The 19,616-nt window shown below is 40.7% G+C and overlaps 1 gene segment (V, D, J or C); it reads right to left on the reverse strand.

The window, feature by feature from the left end:
- Positions 1-19,616, reverse strand: part of LOC122790892 — a 367,647-nt gene that overhangs the window by 19,676 nt on the left and 328,355 nt on the right. Inside the window, 1 exon segment of the C gene segment in view lies at positions 8,876-8,954. Coding sequence covers positions 8,881-8,954 — 74 coding nt within the window.

The raw sequence follows: 19,616 nt of genomic DNA on the forward strand, positions 1-19,616 counted from the left end.
GCCCAAATTCAGCTAATATTTCATACATATTTTCATTTTACACTGTTGAAGAAAAAGATAGCTATGGTTCTTTCCTACCTCCCTCCTGCACACTCCTATATTGTTTTCCCTTTGTTCTTCACTCTGCTTGTCTCTATTTTACTACTTTCCTATCTACCCCATTTTAACAACTATAATATAATCTGGTCAAAAAATAGAATCACAGACAACACACACAAGTACCAAAAATACAGTGGAGCCCTTCACCTTTTGGTATCTATGTTTGTGTGATGTTTGGCATTGTATATACCAAGCAACAGTGAAAGGCTCTCTTGTGGTACAATTACCTCCACACAATGCCTCTTAAACATGATAAACTACATCAACCCACAGTAACACACAGTGAATATAGTATAAAGTATAATTATATTGCATTATCACTACTTATTAAAAATCATTACATACACCTGGATTTGAGCCCTATGTCATCTGGACTCATAAATAAATGTGTCAATACATTTACACCTGCTGCCACATCATCAGCTAAGCAGCAGGTGTGTTTCATATCCTCAGTACTAAGAACTCATACAGTTTTCACACTGAGGTTTGCTGTTGTGCACTGCTTAATGACACACTGTGATGCCCGTGCACTGGCCCAGTAATCAAGAAGCTTAAATCCTCACCACTAGCACTAGTGAGGGGTGTCCACACTGGGAAGGATAACCAGTACACACACAATAAATTACAATTTCCCTTAAGAGTACATAGAGATCACAGTCAGTCAGGGGCTGATTTCTCCCTTTCTGTCCCAGATCCCCAATAAGACTCCCCATTGGCACAGCTATAGGGTTAAGATTCCAGCTGAGTAGGGAAGCCAACACTTCCAGTACCCTCTCTGTCTAGCCAGTGCTTCATATCCTGGCCAAGTAGCTGACACACACACACACACACACACACACACACACACACACACACACACACACACACACACACACACACACACACACACACACACACACACACACACACACACACACACACACACACACACTTTGAGATTTGAATTATATACAGACACACAGACACCCCTGTGGAAGGTTGGCACAGGTTCTCCAGCTATGCCCCTTTCTGCCCAGACTATACGGTAGTAATTCACTGCCACCACCTGCTCTTATCAGCTACTTTAAGGCCCTTACCAAAGGGTGACCATTTTCACTGTGTAAAGTTACTGTTGTCCAAATGGTAAGTGTACCCCAGGGCTAAAGCTATTTGAGTGGCTTTGTACAGTCTCACCAAATGCATGCAAGTACTCTTAAAAGCTTAAATTATCTCTACACAAAACAGCAACATTTGAAAGGTTTAAAAATATTTAATAAATAATAAAAACACAAGACAATACTTATTCATTCGACACAGTGACACTACAGAGTTCAGAAATCACAGGAAATACTTTAAAACAACATTGTAGGATAGTCTCACATAAATATAGAAAACAGCTAGACTGATCTGGCTATATTTCTATCTCTAAGAGAAATCACTAATCAAAATTCTACTTACAGAGCAAAGGCAAAGAACTGATCAGTGGTTGTTCTGCTAATTCCAGAAACAAGATACAAATGTTAAAATGCTCTGACTCTCTCTGTCCTTAAACTGATAACACAGTACCACTGACTCATTTCAGATGACATCATTATTCTCTGTTTCCCAGACTAACAGAAACTCAAAGTGTAACAGCCCTTTTGATCTTACAGCTGGTCAGGAAGCCAGAGCAATAAAATACATTATACATGTAAATTCTAGCCATTAACTCTGGTCTTAAAACAATAGGAAGAATTCCTTCATTCAGACATCTTGGCTCTGAGTTTTGAGATCAAACAATTATACCACACTTCACTTATCAGCTTTCCTCCAGCAGAGTGCAATGTGGTTACATTTTTGAAGTTCAACATTTACCATAATTTTCTTACATTTAAGAGAACAAGCATGTGGCTTGCATTAATATTTACAAATGACAGATTTATCTACAAAATTCTATCTAGCTAATTTGGCAGCCTTTACAGATCTTCACACACACAAACAGGGAAAGTAGCAGAAATGTGCATCTTACATGCCCAAAAACTTTGCCAACCATCGTGCAAACCCGTTGCTTGGAAGTGCACTATGCAGAGTGGGCAACAGCACGTATTACTTTTACGTACTGTCCATTTAGTGTTCTGAGATGAAACTACATGTGGAAACAGAAAAAAGGAAGGCCCTACCTAAGAAAATGTCACATAATGTAGCCATCTGTTACCTCCCCCATGCACCACAACCTTGGTCTCTCAGTACTTGTTCACAAATATATCAAGTACACTATCTAAATTAATAACAAATGTGTTATATACCATACACATCTTTAAAATGACAATACTAATTCAGATGTTCTAATACTTGTAGTAATGTTGGCATCTGTTTGCATATAGGTTATAAAGCTGTCTCTTAAGTATGCCTGCACATTGGAACACAACAATCAAATACTACATACTGCATACTCATCAATCTGGTAACATACAGAACTTGAAATATTTTGACAGCTGAACATATCTGAACATCCATTTCATGCAGGCCTCCCAACATCTTCTCTCCAAAATCTAGTGATGATATCACCCACTATAAGTTGTCCTTCAGTCTTGTAAAAGTCAGACTTGGGCCATGGCTCTTCTGTAAAGTACCAAGTTTTTTAGTCTGTGTACTTGGGTAGGGGTTCCATTCTCACTGCAGTCATTTGGGATATGTGTGTGTCTATCTAGTCAGCCTATATGTGTATCCGACAGTTACCACTCCAATCCCATGGATTTTCAATGTCTTGACACTTGCAGATACCTACTCATCCATTTCATGCAGGCCTCCTAACATCTTCTCTCCAACATTCAGTGCTGATGTCATCCACTATAAGTTGTTCTGCGGCCTTGTAAAAGTCAGACTTGTGCTGTGAATCTTTTGTAAAGTACTGAGTTCTTCAGTCTGTGTACTTAGATAGGTAGCAGTTCTGGTCTCACTGCAATCAGCTGGGAGGTGTGTGTGTGTGTGTGTGTGTGTGTGTGTGTGTGTGTGTGTGTGTGTGTGTGTGTGTGTGTGTGTGTGTGTGTGTGTGTGTGTGTGTGTGTGTGTGTGTGTGTGTGTGTGTGTCTGTGTGCGTTTGTGCACTTGCTTGACAATAAAGGGAACACTTTACAACAGCATGTGGGACACTGCTGTTACCATTTTCTCATCACCAGAAACTGCTACTGTCATCACCTATAAATTGTTGTCTGACACTCTCCAAGTCAGACTTGACTTGTGTCACTTGCCTTAAACACAGAGTTCTCTAGTCAGTGTACTTAAATAGGTAAGGGTTCTGTTCTCAATGCAGTCAACTTGGTGTGTATGTTTGTGCATATGTGTGTGTGTATTTGTGCACTTGCTTGACATTACAGAGAGCATTTTACTACAGCATGTGGGGCACTGCTATTACCATTTGATATTCACCAGACACTGCTGATGTCATCAGCTATAGCTAATTTGTAGATGTGCAATATTCCCATCAGGGCAGGATCAGAGACTGTCCTGTAAGCCAGGCACAAGTCTCCTCATCCTATACAATACAGACTACAGTAACAGTGCTTTCAGTCTATCCACATATGTCATGGAATGGTTTATAGGCCCTATATTTTATTGATGAGAAACCCCTGTGGTCTGTCCAGCTGCTGCAAGTGTCTGTTGAGGTACATGGAAAAGAGAGCATTATACTTTGTTAGTCTCCTGATGATGTTTGAGTACAGTGCTGTTATATCATCCTCAGATCTGGATACAATGCCCTGAGTTATGATGTCCTCAACATAGCCTTTCGATACCATGGTGGATACTTGGTGGTCGAAGTTCAGATTGCTAAGTGTGTTCACAGGTCTCACACCACTGAGTTTGAGCATAGGGGGTGTTGTCAATGCTGTACATACCTTGAAATTCCACTTTGCAGAAGGCTAAAATAATGACACTTTTTTGTGTTTATTTGTAGACCGTGTGGTTTTGGCACCAATTATTTGTCTTGGTTAGCCCCTCCTGAAGTATGTTATCATCAGTGGTGGACTCAATGATTGCACCCAATATGCAAGAATCAACAAACTTGGTAAGCCAAAGGCTGTATACTTTAGCCTGGACTGTCGAGAAATAGATTCCAAACAAAGGGCCAATGCCAACTTCTGGTAGAGGTTGATTCTCAAAATTTCACAGCATGTGTTCTGTCAGTGAACCAATTGGTTAACCATCTATTTACATAAGAGTTAATTCCCATTTGGTAGAGTTTCTCAATGATACATGAGTGGGGGATTGTGTCCAAACCCTAGGCCAGATCAAGACAGGCAGTATCTACTGTCTTACCTTCATCTAGGCCTATCACACAGAATCAATGGGCTGCGACAACATCACAGATCACCTATAATGTGACTCAGAACATACATCTACCTGGCATAGTTGGGTACACACTTCAACACATCCTCCACACAAACTATGTTCTTGTAGAAAGGTATACATCAACATGCATCCATCTAAGTTGGGAGGACAGCACCTGATGCACGCACATATAGATACATCCTGAGTCTCCTCATGTGTGATGTGGACAAGGCCTTGCATGACTCTGGAACTAACTATGAAATATGTGTTTGCCTAGCACCTCTGTGTATAGGTAAGAAAGTATGTACTACTACCTTTGAAAAGGTGGTTTCTTCATCAAGGGCTGCAGGAGATGCACAAGAACCAGGTGTTGAGCTGCATGTTGCCCCCCCCCCCACTGAAATGACATGCCCTCATTGCTCCGAGTGTGGGAACCTGTGTCACTGCCTAAGGGGTTATCCACCTGCTGTGGTGTATGGGAGACCTTTCAGTACACTTTGCAACTGTGTGCCACTGGCCTCATGCTTTAACATGATTATGAGAGTTCTTCCATTATTGTCGACAGCCATCTTGCTGTGCACATCAGCCTCCTGTGATAAGGCACAGGATGAGGCTATTCCTGGTACTCACTCTGTGAAGAAATATGTGAAGATGTGGTTAATGTGACATGACAAAATTATCTGTATGTGTATGTAGGATGACCAAACTAACCATGCACTGTCTGTAAACTTTATATCATATCTGATATTGATGAGATACCTAATGATGAAATGTAAGGCTGATATGTGATGTCAAATACACTGTAGCATACAATAGTGAAATGAGCTACAGACTAACCTCCTGCACTGCCTTAGCTGTTGTTGCAAGGGTCTGATAGTAATGGTAGCAACACCACCTCTAATGATTCTAGATGTATCCTCATCTGCATCCATGTCATCACCATTATTGCAAAAGATACTCCTCATGTAGTGTTGAAAGCTAAAGTGTGGACACACCACCACCAGTGGTGCTACAGGCAATTGCATTCTGCCTAGATTTTGTCATGGCACATCTTGCCATGTCATTGGCTATTTTTCTGCACTGTGTCAAGGTGCAGTTCCTTCTGCCTACTGCATTCATGTTAGTCATTACTTGATTCCATGGCTTAACTTTGTCTCTGCCTACTACAGACCTCACTTTTTCAGAAAGGCACTTCCTGTTTGACCTCAGGGTATTCATGAGGATGTGCTTCGCCTCAGGACTGTAGTTCTCTCTCCTGTGCCTTGTTTCCTGAGGTTGCATCATTTTATAACCTGCAATCACATATTGTGAAAAAGTGACATTGGCCTGCCTTGTTTGATAACCTAATGAAATATGTATTGTGCATGCCAGAGTATTAATAAGATAAAGAGAAATGGTAATATGCACACAGACACACTAATTCAAAGTTGTAGGTTTTAGTTTCCTTGTCAGCACCGCCAGTGTCTTCTATGTCTCTGCTGCAATAGTAATACATGTTTGTCATGAGGATGTGATGGTCAGTATATGAAGTGGTAGGTCATGCAAGTCATTAATTAATTAATTAATTAATTAATTAATTAATTAATTAATTTAATTTAATTAAAAAGGTCTGTATTCTGGTCCTAGCCATTACTTATTGCCAGAGAACATTGTCAGCAGGAAGCCACTTGAGACATGAAGACAAGACTTTAAATGGCACCTTACATATTCCCAACTACTTCATCCACTATCCAACAAACAATATAAAATGCCATGTCTTACCAGTAAATATTAGATACTGTTGAAAACATCACTCTGAATTATACTGGTTCTTAACAAGTTCTGGTTATCTCTCATGTTAATAAAGGGTTTTAATTTTTTTTCATGGTTCTTGTGCTTTTCACAGGCTTTTAAAGAAGTGCAGACCAAAGCAAAGTTTAAAATGGCAGACTGAGGCTGGGTGGAATAAACTGAGGTTGATTTGAGAAGTTGTTATGCAAGGAAAGCTCAGACGCAGTGAGGTCTTTGAATCATGTCATGCTGCACATATATTTGCTCTTACTGGTGAAACTGCCTTCAACTTGCTTTGGGCAAGCTGCATGTAGCTCATAAACTTGCATGACCACCACTTATGCCTCAGTTGCATTCCAGCATGCTGTAGCTTATATACACCATTTATGCATTTTTATGACTGTCCAGAATGAAGCAAAATTACATGAAGCTGTTGTCTTTACACATTCCCTTATTTGCCCTGCAAATACTTGACCACAAGGGACATGAACCGTGTCACACAACTGTACAATAAAGCATTAACTGATATTTTACAACAGAATTTCTTCTGCCCCCCCCCCCCCACCTCCCGTGGTATAGGTATGTTTTTCATTATATCTGAACACTCTTGAAGACATAAAACACACCTGTGATATCACATTCAAGGAAGATTGCCATGTAGGGAGAAAAAAAAGAAAATCAGTGACACTGTGGTCTCTCCTTATATACGGTTATTATTCTTTTTAATAAATGGTTTTAGTTCACTCATATGTTCGTGCTTTTCATTGACTTTCTCAGAAGAGCAGAGTCCAGCAAAGGTTAAAAGAGTGAAACGGTGAGGACAAAACAGTTTAGAGTATTCCATAATTCAATGAAGAGAAGGAAAACAATGTAATGAATGTTTTTAATCAAGAAGATTTTAGGCAGCTGCTAGTGAAAGACTCACAGAAGGGAAATATACAATATGCAACATCAACCAGTGATTGAAAGGTAAATGGAGTAGGTTCAAAGACATCCTTTTAAAATAATATCAGAAATAGGAAAGGCAAGAGGAAGAGATGGAAGGGTTCTGGCATGGGATATCTGACTGGCAGGTAAATAACAAGGATATAGAGTAAGAGAGGGTGGCACAGGTGCCACAGGTTTGATTCCACATGGTATTCAAACTGGCAGAAGATGTGCCAGCAGATCCTCTTGTGGAGTGAGCCTTCAGATTCTTGAAAGAGGGGGTGATATCAAAGGGCTAATAAAGCACCCCACTGGTGCTCCTGCATAAGGAGTCTCTCAAGTGGCAGGGCACATGTTTCATCAGCTAGACCTCAGCAGTAGGAGACACTATGGAGATGCTTCCAAAAAAAAGGCTGATTAACTTTGTGGGGGAAAATAATCTCCGGCACAAGGTCATGGCCAGAACATACTGTTAGTCTGATTATGTTTTATGAGTGAGTGTCAGGGGAAGTAGACAAAAACTATCCAGTAGGTATAGCATATGTGGAATTCAGCAACGCATTTTAACTCTGTCCCCTTGTAAGAAATTATTAAATAAGTCAAAGGGAGTTGATGTGTTTGGAAAACTAATTGGACAGATAATTAACAGAATGTGAGAGTGATGATGGGGGTCAGTAGCGGCATATCACCCAGACCTGGTCATTGTTAGGTGTCAGACATAATACTGATGGGAGAACAGAATTCCCGTCTTTGAAAATGGCACAAAACTGTAGGGAGCAGTAAAAATGGAAGACTGAGCTTGGAAAATTATTTAAGTAGGTTATCAAAGTGAGTGACAGATATATATGGCAGCTGAGATTTAAAACTGAGAAATTTAAATTGTTCCGGTTAGGCTGCAGTAATACAGAAGCTGCATACAAAATGGGTGAGACTAAGTTACATTCAACTGACCACAAAGCAAACTTGATGGTAGCACTTACTGACACAATGAGCCACTAGGGACAACATGGTAAAGAAGCAGCAGCCAAGGCCAACATCATGCTGGGCTGTGTGACAAAACAGACTCAATATACAGGGAGGTGATCTTAACTCTTTACAGGACAGAGGTGAGGCCAGGTCTGGAATACTATATGTGTTTCTGGAAACTACTGAGTAAGAGGTTTTAAGCTGTTGGAGAGGGTAAAAAGTAAGGCCACAAAGGTGTCGATGGTTTTGGAGGGCTATCGTATGCAAAGGCACTTTACATCTTAAGACTATGCACAGCAGGCATCAACATCGAACAAAGAGACATGAAATGAGCACATAAAACCATTAATGAGTCTAGTGACAGAAGAGAGATGAGGTACATGGACAGAAGAGGCACAGAGGAGCAGACAAAGGTAACAAGTAGAAAAGGAAAATTGTTATACTGGATACCAGAAAGTACCTATAAATGAGAAGGTTGGAGATGGGAGGGGCAAGCTTAAAGAAAAGCGTATCAGAGAACAAGAGCTACTAAAGCTTTTAAGGAAGCAATAGGCAGGTAGAAAGGGAAGAGTAGTAAAGAGAGGTGCTACATCACTGATATGGTGGCTGCAATCTCTTGGTCTTCTGACAGCAAAAAATGTGTATGTATGTATGTATGCATATATGCATGCATGTACAGTATATATGTGTGTGTGTGTACGTATATATGTATGTGTGTATATATGAGTGTATACTTATATGCATGTATGTATGTGTATATGTATGTATGCATATGTGTATGCATGTATGCATGTATAAATGGCTTGATAAACTGCACAGAACTCACCATAATCACATCTTCTCTCGAATGCAAACATTTTCATACAGTTTCTCTGAAGGCATATTTTTTCTGTCATTCACATTTCCTAAGAAAAAAGTAAAGACCCTTAAATAACAATTAATATTTCCAATAACACTAGCATATTTATAAGAAAATATTGTTTAAATTATTTCAATTGCTTATGATATTAAGGGTCTCATAATGCATTGTAAATTCTTGAAGTTTCAAATCAAAATGATAGTGTATATGTGTGTATGTGTGTGTGTGTATGTGTGTGTGTGTTTGTGTGTGTGTGTGCGTGTGTGTGCATGTGCACGTGTGTGTGTGTGTGTGTGTGTGTGTGTGTGTGTGTGTGTGTGTGTGTGTGTGTGTGTGTGTGTGTGTGGTGAATACTTTTGTGATGATTTAAAAATATATATACAATATGCAGAAGTTATGTTAATGCTGCTAGAAGGAGAAATTCTATTGATGTTGGCCAGTCTAGATCTCACCTCCATACCCTAGAACCTTCCTCATACTTACTGTTCTAGGTGCATACTCCGGAACCTTCCTCATACTTACTGTTTCACTTCCATACTCTGGAACCTTCCTCATACTTACTGTTCCACCTCCATACTCTGGAACCTTCCTCATACTTACTGTTCCACCTCCATACTCCAGAACCTTCCTCATACTTGCTTTTCCTGTCCTACCCTAAACATTTAAACTGTGTGTTGAAATGATTTTTCTGTGTCAGGATGCTGAGATCTCCAGAAGTGGTTCTTTTAAAACTGAGACATCCGCCTCTGACCGTATGCAAGCAGAACTGTAAAACATGTAGCAGCCATTAGATTTTTTTCCTTGCTCTACTTCATGCTTATACTTTTGGTTATCAAGGATATCCATAACAGAAACTTACTATAATCCTTACTTTACTAATTAAGTTATACCCATTCTTTATACGCTAGTTCTCTCTGCTTAAGAACCCAGACAACTTAGTCTTCACCCCCTTCTTTACAAGGGAAATATCATGTTGTCCTGTGAGCATCTTGTGAAGCAGTACTCAGGTTTTATAATCAAAATTCTGCCACGTGTGCTGTAGCAGTTTATTTCTGTAGATCTGCCATAGTCTACATACATGATAATGTAAAACACTCGACACAACAACAAATTATAGGAATATGCCTGAAGAAGTCACTAAGTCTGACAACCAGGTGTATCACTCAATTATCTCATAAGTCTAACAAGCAGCCAAAAGTACCAAAGAAATTAGCTTTGGCAGTTTATGAATGGGATCTTGGAGGCTTTCCTTAAATCCCATTTTGCAAGGGTTCTGCTGTGCACTGCATGAGCAGCCAATGTCAGAAATCCCCCCAGGGTGGGTCCTTAGGATAACAAAAAATGGTAGTGTCAATAAGTAAATAAGAAATGCACACTGCCAGCGAGTTACATCCTACAGACCTAGCTGCCATGCCCACCCGCTGCACTTGAATGCACTAGTTATGTATCTGTTTGTCTGTTAACCAGGTAGGTAGATTGTTCTCAAGACTCTTTTTCAGCCTGAGCAGAACGCAAAAGTACAAAAGATCCCGTTCATTGATAAATATAAACCGTGTTTGAATGATACAGTCACTGTTATGTTAAGTATAAATGCAGATAATAAACATACTCAATAACCTTCGAATTACACAATAAGAAAAAAATATTAGTTACTGCAGTTCGTTAATACTCACCACCCTCCCAAAATTAAGTTATTGATAAAGTATGCAAGCAAGCATAATGTTTATGGATATCTATGTGGCATTTACATAATAAAAAGGGAGATGTTGACAAGTGTTAGTAAAAGGGTGTGGCAACAGCAACACTATGTGTTCATTTATTCATCATTTGTTAACCAGGTCACTTGGCTAGTCTGACAACTCTTTTTAGCCAATTTATTACATCTATGAAGCAGCATGTTTCTGACCCAAATTCAGCATAATTGAAGAAAACCATGCAAAATCCACAGGGCCTGCAAATCGAGGTCAAGGCTGAGCCTATGCCCCTTAAGCTGTGAAGCAACGATCTTATAAGTGAGTCACTGTGCTGCCAACCGTTCCCTTATAGTATATGTGATAAAGAACAGAAGGAGGAAAAGATGCAGAACTAGAACTAACTTTACACTTACCGCACTTAAACATACCCACATTTTTCCCTTAGAATCAATGTTATATCTCAGACTAAGTAATTCTTTTAAATTTGGGAACCTCCCATATGAAAAGGTCACTTTCTTAGGAAACAAATGGCCTACTTCATCATTAAAACAGACAATAGGCCATAAATTATCCACCACCTTTTCCAAACTTCAGAGAAAAGTGAAAATTTAGTTACAAAAAAGATTTTTTGGTCATCATCATCATGTTTAAGTGCGGTAAGTGTAAAGTATGTTCAAAAGTGAAGAATATATCAGGGAGTGTGATAAATGGTGTGAAATATGTGGCTACAGATAGATTTAATTATCTTTCTTGTGGGGTAGTATACATTGTGGATTAGGTTCATAGGTTCATAGGTTCATACTAGGCTATCTGCCCAAGGGCATTTATAAGCCTATCCCATAGTTATGTGGCTTTCGCCACCCCTTTAGTTTGAATAAAAACTATGTCTATTATTTTGCTGTGCCTCTGTCAAGCAGTGACACTGAAGTAATCCCTGGGGTATATCTGCGATCTCCCATCCATTGGTCAAGATTCCTCTTGAACAAGGCCAGCGAGGTGCTCTGCCTCACATGTACCGGGATTTTGTTCCACAGCATAGGGAGTCTCTGGGTGATGAATCTGTCCCTCCAGCACATTCTATTTATAACCGTGTTAAGGTTTAAATCTCCCGCCCTTGTGGTTCTGAGGGATCTAGATTTTTTGAGGTGAAGCATATTCATCAAATCTGGGTTTGACATGGCCTTATATGTCAAGCACAGGTCACCTCTGAGCAAGCGGTATGAGACTGAATAGAGCTGGAGTTCTTTCAGTCGGGCAGCATAAGACATATTTTTGAGACCCTTTATCCTTTTGGTGAGGAACTTTTGGGGCCTTTCAAGCTGCAGCAGGTGTCTGGTCAGATACATTCGAGCGGGACATTGTACTCAATCATAGGTCTAATGAGTGATGAGTACAGGGGGACGATGACCTCCCTTGATCTAGATGTGAATCCCTTCATGATCAGGTGGGCGATATAGAAGGTTTTCCTAACTACTTTAGCAACATGAGTGTCAAACAAAAGGCTACTGTCAACCTGGGTCCCCAGATCCCTGATGACTTCTTCTGTGCTCAGTGGATTGCCACCTATATGGTAGCTAGGGGTAACCTTGTTTTTCCCGAAGGGTATGACTATGCATTTCTTGGAGTTTAACTTTAGGCCATGGCTCTGGCACCAGTTATCCATTTCTGTGAGGCCCTTCTGGAGGATATCTGTGTCAGATGTGTTTTCGACTATGGCGCCCAGTTTGCAGTCATCTGCAAACTTTGTCAGCTATAACCCTCCTGTGTTTGCTTGTACTTCAGAAAAGTAGATGCCGAACAAGAGTGGACCCAGGACTGAGCCCTGTGGGACGCCACTTGTGACAGGCTTTGAGTCCGACATGGCTCCAGCAACTCTGACCCTGTGGGTTCTGTCACTTAGCCAGTTTGCAACCCATCTTGTGATGTATGGGTTTACATTCAAGCTGATGAGTTTTTCAATGATACCTGAGTGGGGTATTGTGTCGAAAGCCTTTGCCAGGTCGAGGTAGGCTGTATGGACTGCCTTTCCCTCATCAATGGCCTTGGTGACTGTCTCGAAAAAGTCAATCAAGTTTAAGAGGCAGGATTTGCCTTTGACAAAGCCAAATTGGGTTGGATCCAAAGTCTGCAAGTTCCCTATGTCTTTATTTATGAGTTCCATTATGATCCTCTCCATGGCTTTGCAGATAAGGCTTGTCAAGCTAATGGGGCGGTAATTTCCAGGGTCGGTGGAGGCACCGCCCTTATGAAGTGGGACCACAGTCGCCGTGCGCCACTCCTTGGGTATGTATCCTGAGGTGAGGCTAAGATTAAACAGCTGTCCTAACTGTGGGTTTAATTCCTCGTTGAGTTCATGAAGCACACAGCCGGGGACACCATCCAGTCCCATGGACGCTGTGTTTTTTGCCTTTGTGAGGGCAGTTCTCACCTGGGCGTTGGAGATGTTTGGGGGGCTACAATCCTCTGGTATAGATATCTCTCCTTTTGGGGGGGGGAGTTTGCACTGAACCTGTCAGCCAGTATGTTGGCAATGTGTGTAGGTTCAGTAATTTTCACATCATTTTGAACTAATTCTGAGCATATCTGGGAGTTTCCTCCTAGGTTTCTAACATAGCTAAAGAAGGCTTTATGATTGTCTTTTGAGTCCTTGGCGATTTTTCTCTCAAAATTTGCCTTGGATGATTTTATGAGAGCTCTTAGTTTTTTACTTATAATGATCAAAGGTGTCTTACCTTTCAAGGATTTTGCTCTATCTTGTAGTAGCTTCCTCCTTTTGTTGTAGAGCTTGTTTATGGCTGGGGTCCACCAGACTGGACGCTTGCCTTTGGTACAGAGAGTCTTTGTTTTGTTTGGGATTGCCTAATCCATGCAGTCCTGTAGGTGCTGGTAGAAGGCATTTGTAAGTGATTCAGCGGTTTGGGTAATGTTTACCACTGGCTCAGGGGCCTTAAAGGAGACCACACTAGTTTTTAGAAGTGTGAAATCGGCTTTTGAGAAGTTTTTCACTGTGGTCTTTTTTGTTTCAGGTGGGGGCGGGATGAGGACCTCCAACAAGATTAGTTTATGATCTGATCTCACCAGTGAGGGGTATACTTCCGGTGTTGAACATTTTGATCCCATGTTCGTGATGATGAGATCAAGTATGTTTTCACCTCGTGTGGGGATGGTGACTAGTTGTTCCATGGCATTTGAGTTTATGAACTCCAGGAATCTTTGGGTTAGAGTGTTTGGGCTTGAGTAGTGTTCCCAGTCTATATTAGGGTAGTTGAAGTCACCTAGTATGATGGTGTTTGGAGATACATTTATCCCCTCCAGTGTTTTCAGGAAGGCCATGTGGGGTTCCTGTGTTTGAGAGGGTGGCCTGTAACATGCTACAAATTGCAGAGCAGTCTTGCCTATGGTTAATTGCACCTGGATGGTCTCCGATGCATCATGCGTTGCCACCAACCTTGAGGTGTGGGTGTCCTTTATGAATATGGACACCCCCCCTCCTTTCTTGGTGTTGTCCGGATTTTGTGGCCAGAACGCATGATATGAGGTGAAACCTGTTAGTGCTGGGGTGCTCTCAGGAGCCTTGAACCAGGTTTCAGTCACAGTTTCAGTTTCAGTTGTGGCTGTATACCCCCAAGTTGGTACATTGGTCAAACTAGATGTAAAGTGAAAACACATATTCTTGAGCACTTGGGGGATGTTAGGAACTGTAGGGTGGATAACCCTATTTCTGAACATTTTCATAAAGTTCATGGGGAAGTCACTGTATCTCTTTTTTTTCTGTGTATTGGCTAAACCTGATTCTACAAGTGGTGGTAATTATGTTCAAAAGTTATTAAACTTGGAAAGTAGATTTATACTGAATTTTGGTACATTTGCTCCTAGGGGTATGAATTTAGAAATTAATTTGAGTTTATAAAATTGAATGTATGGAAATGTAATATATCATGGTTCTTTAAAAATATTTTCTTAAAAATAGTTAATTGATTAATTGTGTAACTGATGTTCATATAAAAAAGTACTGCTGTATGTTGTGAATTCATTCCTGTGAAGGCTTGCATAGCCGAGGTAGCAGAAGACATTGAATTTCAGCAGCTCTCAGCTCCAGCGTGTGGTTGTTCTTTATTCGTATAACTTTAAAACAGGTTGCATGGATAAGAGCTCATTCAGACCAGGGGGAGTGTGAGCATCTGATACCTTCTTTTTCTTTTGGCTGCTCCCAATTAGGGGTCACCATAGTGGATAATCTGTTTCCATTTCTTCCTGTCCTCTGCATCTTGCTCTGTCACACCAACCACCTGCATGTCCTTTCTCACCACATCCAAAATCCATATCTTAAGCCTTCCTCTTTTCCTCTCAACTAGCAGCTCCATTTTTAGCATCCATCTCCCAAAATACACAACATCCCTCCACAGCACATGTCCAAACCAGTGTAATCTTGCCTCTCTGTTTTTCTCTCCAAATGTCCAACCTGAGCTGACCCTCTAATATACTCATTTCTAATCCTGTCCATCCTCATCACACCCAATGCAAATCTTAACATCTTTAACCCTGCCACCTCCAGATCTGACTCCTGTCTTTTCATCAGTGCCATTGTCTCCAACCCATATAACATAGCTGGTCTCACTACCATCCTGTAGACCTTCCCTTTTACTCTTACTGGTACCCGTCTGCCACAAATTACTCCTGACTCTGTTCTCCACCCACTCCACCTTGCCTGCACTCTCTTCTTCCCCTGTCTTCCACACTCACAAATACTCTGAACTGTTGATCCCAAGTATTTAAACTCATCCACCTTCATCAACTCTACTCCCTGCATCGCCATCATTCCTCTGTCCTCCCTCTCATACACACACATAAATTCTGTCTTAGTCCTGCTGACCTTCATTCCTCTCCTTTCTAGAGCATATCTCCACCTCTTCAGAGTCTCCTCTACCTGTTCCCTACTCAAACCACAAATCACAATGTCATCCGCAAACATCATAGTCCAAAGGGACTCCTGTCTGATCTCATCTGTCAACCTGTCCATCACCATTGCAAATAAGAAAGGACTCAGAGCTGATTCTTGATATAATCCCACCTCCAACTTGAACGCATCCATCACTCCTACCGCAGACCTCACCACTGTCACACTGCCCTCATACATATCCAGTAATACTCTTGCATACTTCTCTGCCACTCCCGACTTCCTCATACACTATCACAAATCCTTTCTAGGCATCTTGTCATATGCTTTCGTTAAGTCCACAAAGATGCAATACAACTCCTTCTGACCTTCTCTATACTTCTCCATCAACATTCTCGGAGCAAACATCGCATCTGTAGTGCTCTTTCCTGGCATGAAACCATACTGCTGATCACTAATCATCACCTCTCTTCTTAACCTAGCTTCCACTACTCTTTCCCATAACTTCATTGCTGTGGCTGATCAATTTTTGTCCTCTGTAGTTACTACACCTCTTCACATCACCCTTATTCTTAAAAATCAGTACCAATACACTTATTTATTTATTTATGTATGCATTTATTTATTTATTTACATTTGTTGACCGGAAGAGTCCAACTGGGCACAAGTCCGTTTTCAGCGGAGGCCCGGGGAGAAAAGCTCCACATTGAGTATTACTTGCATTATATAGTTAAAAAACATAGCATTTAAATATAGACATTAGTCCAGCTAAGGATGCAAGACAAGAATAAAACAGATGTAAAACAGCTGTAGAACATGGTACAATTTTAAAATATGGTGACATATACTAAACATGGTTACAAATGTAGTTGAGATTCATCAGTGAACAATTGATGCAATCTGTTTTTGAGGTACATAACAGCCATTAGCAGTTTTAGCAGTTGTTGCTACAAGAAGTTAGTATTATGTGGTAGGTAGCTGGGAACATGAGTAGCCAAGCTTGCTAAGAGTAGGTTTCTGATAAGGGGCCGAAAGAGGTAGTGGGTGGGTGGAGTACACTTCTTCTCCACTCCTCATGCATCCTCTCACTTTCCAAGATTCCATTAAACAATCTGGTTAAAAAACCCACTCCATCTCTCGTAAATACCTCCATGCATCCACAAGTATGTCATCTGGACCATCATAGCCATCCTTACTTCCTCCTTGCTAATCCGTTTCACTTCCTGATTCACTATCCCCACATCATCCAACCTTCTCTCTCTTATATTCTTCATTCATCAGCCCCTGAAATTACTCTTTCCTTCTGCTCAACACATTCACCTTGCTTGTGAGTATATTTCCCTTGTGATTCTTTACCACACTAACCTGCTGTACATCTTTCCCAGCTTGGTCCCCCTGTCTAGCCAATCAGTACAGGTCTTTTTCTCCCTCCTTAGTGTCCAACCTTTCATACAACTCACCATATGCCTTATCCTTAGCCTTCTCCACCTCTCTCTTCACAATACACCTCATCTCCTTGTACTCCTGTCTTTCTTCATGTCTCTGATGATCCCACTTCTTTGCAAACCTCTTCCTCTGTATACTCTCCTGTACTTCCTCATTTGACCAGCAGGTCTCCTTGTCCTCCTTCCTCTAATATACTCGTTTTTAATCCTGTCCATCCAGATGTCACACCAAGCACCTTTCTAGCTGTCTCCCTTACCACCTCTGTTGTGGCTGCCCAGCTATCTGGTAGCTCTTCACTGCCACCCAGTGCCAGTCTTAACTCTTCCCTGAACTTCACCTTACAGTTATCCTTTTCCAACTTCCACCATTTGATCCTAAGCACTGCACTCACTCTCCTCCTCTTCTTCTTGATCGCCAAAATCATCCTACAGACAACCATCCTATGCTGCCTAGCTATGCTTTCCCGGTCACCACTTTGCAGTCTCCAGTTTCCTTCAGACTGTCCCTCCTGTATAGGATATAATCATAAGTTGCCATAATAATTCTCTGTATTCTAATAAATTTTCCCAATCACTACCTCTGGGGCTGATTTCTACTTTCTCTACTATTCTGAAACATTTTTTTTATATTCTCCACGAACATCCACATATTTTACTAAAGCACTATTCATATTCTTTCTCTAATGTCACAATAGTGTTCATACATTCTTTTCTTAAACGTTCTTTTTCTTCCAATATAAAAACTCACATCCAGAGCACTTCACAGCACACACCGCACCAGTGATAGAACAGTTGCCTTTCTGTACATTTAATACAATCCACAGAGAATTTTTGAGAGCCAAATTCCTTTGTTCAAGGATAAATGGGCACTGACCACATGCTCCACATTTAGTGGTACCCCCTTTGTTTCTACCTATTCCCCTATTCATCCCCTAACTCTCAAAAGAATTCTTCAAATGTCTTCCCATTTTAAAAACAAAATTTGGTTCTGAATCTACTTTATCAAAAATTAAGTTGTTCCCCCTCATGATATTCCAGTTTTTAAACAGAATTCATGGTATCACTGTACTATAATACCAACGGTCTTTCAAAATTAATATACTTAGTTGTTTATTTGTAAATTTCCTGGCTTTATTAATGTTATTTTCCTCAAAACCTACATCCACTAAGGGGTTTAATTTTTTCCCAACTCATAAATATCTCTGTAGTGGGTTCAGTTATACTACCTTTAAGGAACTGCTTTCCAGAAACATCTTATTTCTTTCATCTCTGACCTCAAATCCCCTACATTAGAGGTCATTATTGCAGCTCTAATAAGTTGTCCCTTAACTAAACTTTTCTTAAAAACATAAGGTTGGAAACTCTTAATATGTAAAAAAGAGTTTATGTATATGAGTTTTCTATATACTTTTGATTCAAGCCTTGTTTCTCCATGCCTTATGTTACTATCTAAATAAATAGCAGAAGATTTGTCAAAACTAAGTGTAAATTAAAAAAAATATGGTCATACTATTTAAATATTCCATGAATTCAGTAATTAATGTCTCTGGACTGTTCCACAGAATCAAAATACCACCCATAAATCTTAAATAAAGTCTACAAAACTTAAAAACAATTATGTTTTTAAGAAAATTTTAGTTAGGAGGCAACCTAAAATAATATGGAAGTGAACAGGTGATTCCAGCTTCTTCAGCTGGCTAATCACTATGCCAGAACAGACTTGTTGAGCTCCAAAACCAGCCAGATTGAGGACATGAGCTTGATGCTGCTGAGACAGTGCTGGTAGTACTCAGTAACACAAGTGTGGCAGCACACAGGGAAGGTGTACTACTCCCCTATTATGATACGGATACTCAGATCAGTCAGATATTGGTGGGTCAGTGCCTAATAGACATAGCATACTGTTTATATTAATGAGAACTTCCTTTTAGGCCAACAGATAGATGTGTGCATGGCTGCAGCAGTGAAGACTTGAGCGATTTGTTGGGCAACAGAATGCAAAGTGAGTCAGGTGATAATATTATATCTCTCTTGATCTCTGTTTTACTTTTCTGTGGGCCCTTGAATTAGCAAGTTGGCAATATGTTGCCTGCAAGAATGATGGTCCCATATACAGAAAAGGACAAGCAACCTTCATAACTGCCTGGTTGATGGTTCCCTCCAGTTATCTCTTACCAAGTCAGTGGCCATGTTGTTACCAATAAGGAATGAATGTGCTCTGTATCCAAAGAAGTGCACATGTACAGGAAAGAGAGAACTAGGTGGTCCTTGCAGTGATATGGGTATGCACATAACCAGAGTGGGTGGGGCTAGGGCTATACTAGAAACACTTCCATGACTTGCTTCTGTACCCAAATAAGTGCGCATTTACAAGATATAGAGAAACAAGTAGTCCTTTTAACAATGTGGGCATTCACATCACCAGAGGGGGTGGGACTATTGCCATACTAGAAACACTCCCATAACTTGCATCAAAATGAAGCAAAGATGTTAGGAGGCTTGCACGTAGTAGTTTCTAGCTCAAGGACAAGCCAGAGAGGTCACTATAAGGCCCCACTCTGGGGGAAGCCTAAATCAGCTGGGTCAGGGAATGAGGGTGCATGCCCTCTGGCAAGGTAATGTGGAATACACAGATACAGGTCGGGCAGAAACCATCCTTGTGGCTGCCTGGA

Source organism: Protopterus annectens, chromosome 16.part0 (assembly GCF_019279795.1).
Source record: "Protopterus annectens isolate FY-2018-M chromosome 16.part0, PAN1.0, whole genome shotgun sequence".
Taxonomy (NCBI): Eukaryota; Metazoa; Chordata; order Ceratodontiformes; family Protopteridae; genus Protopterus; species Protopterus annectens.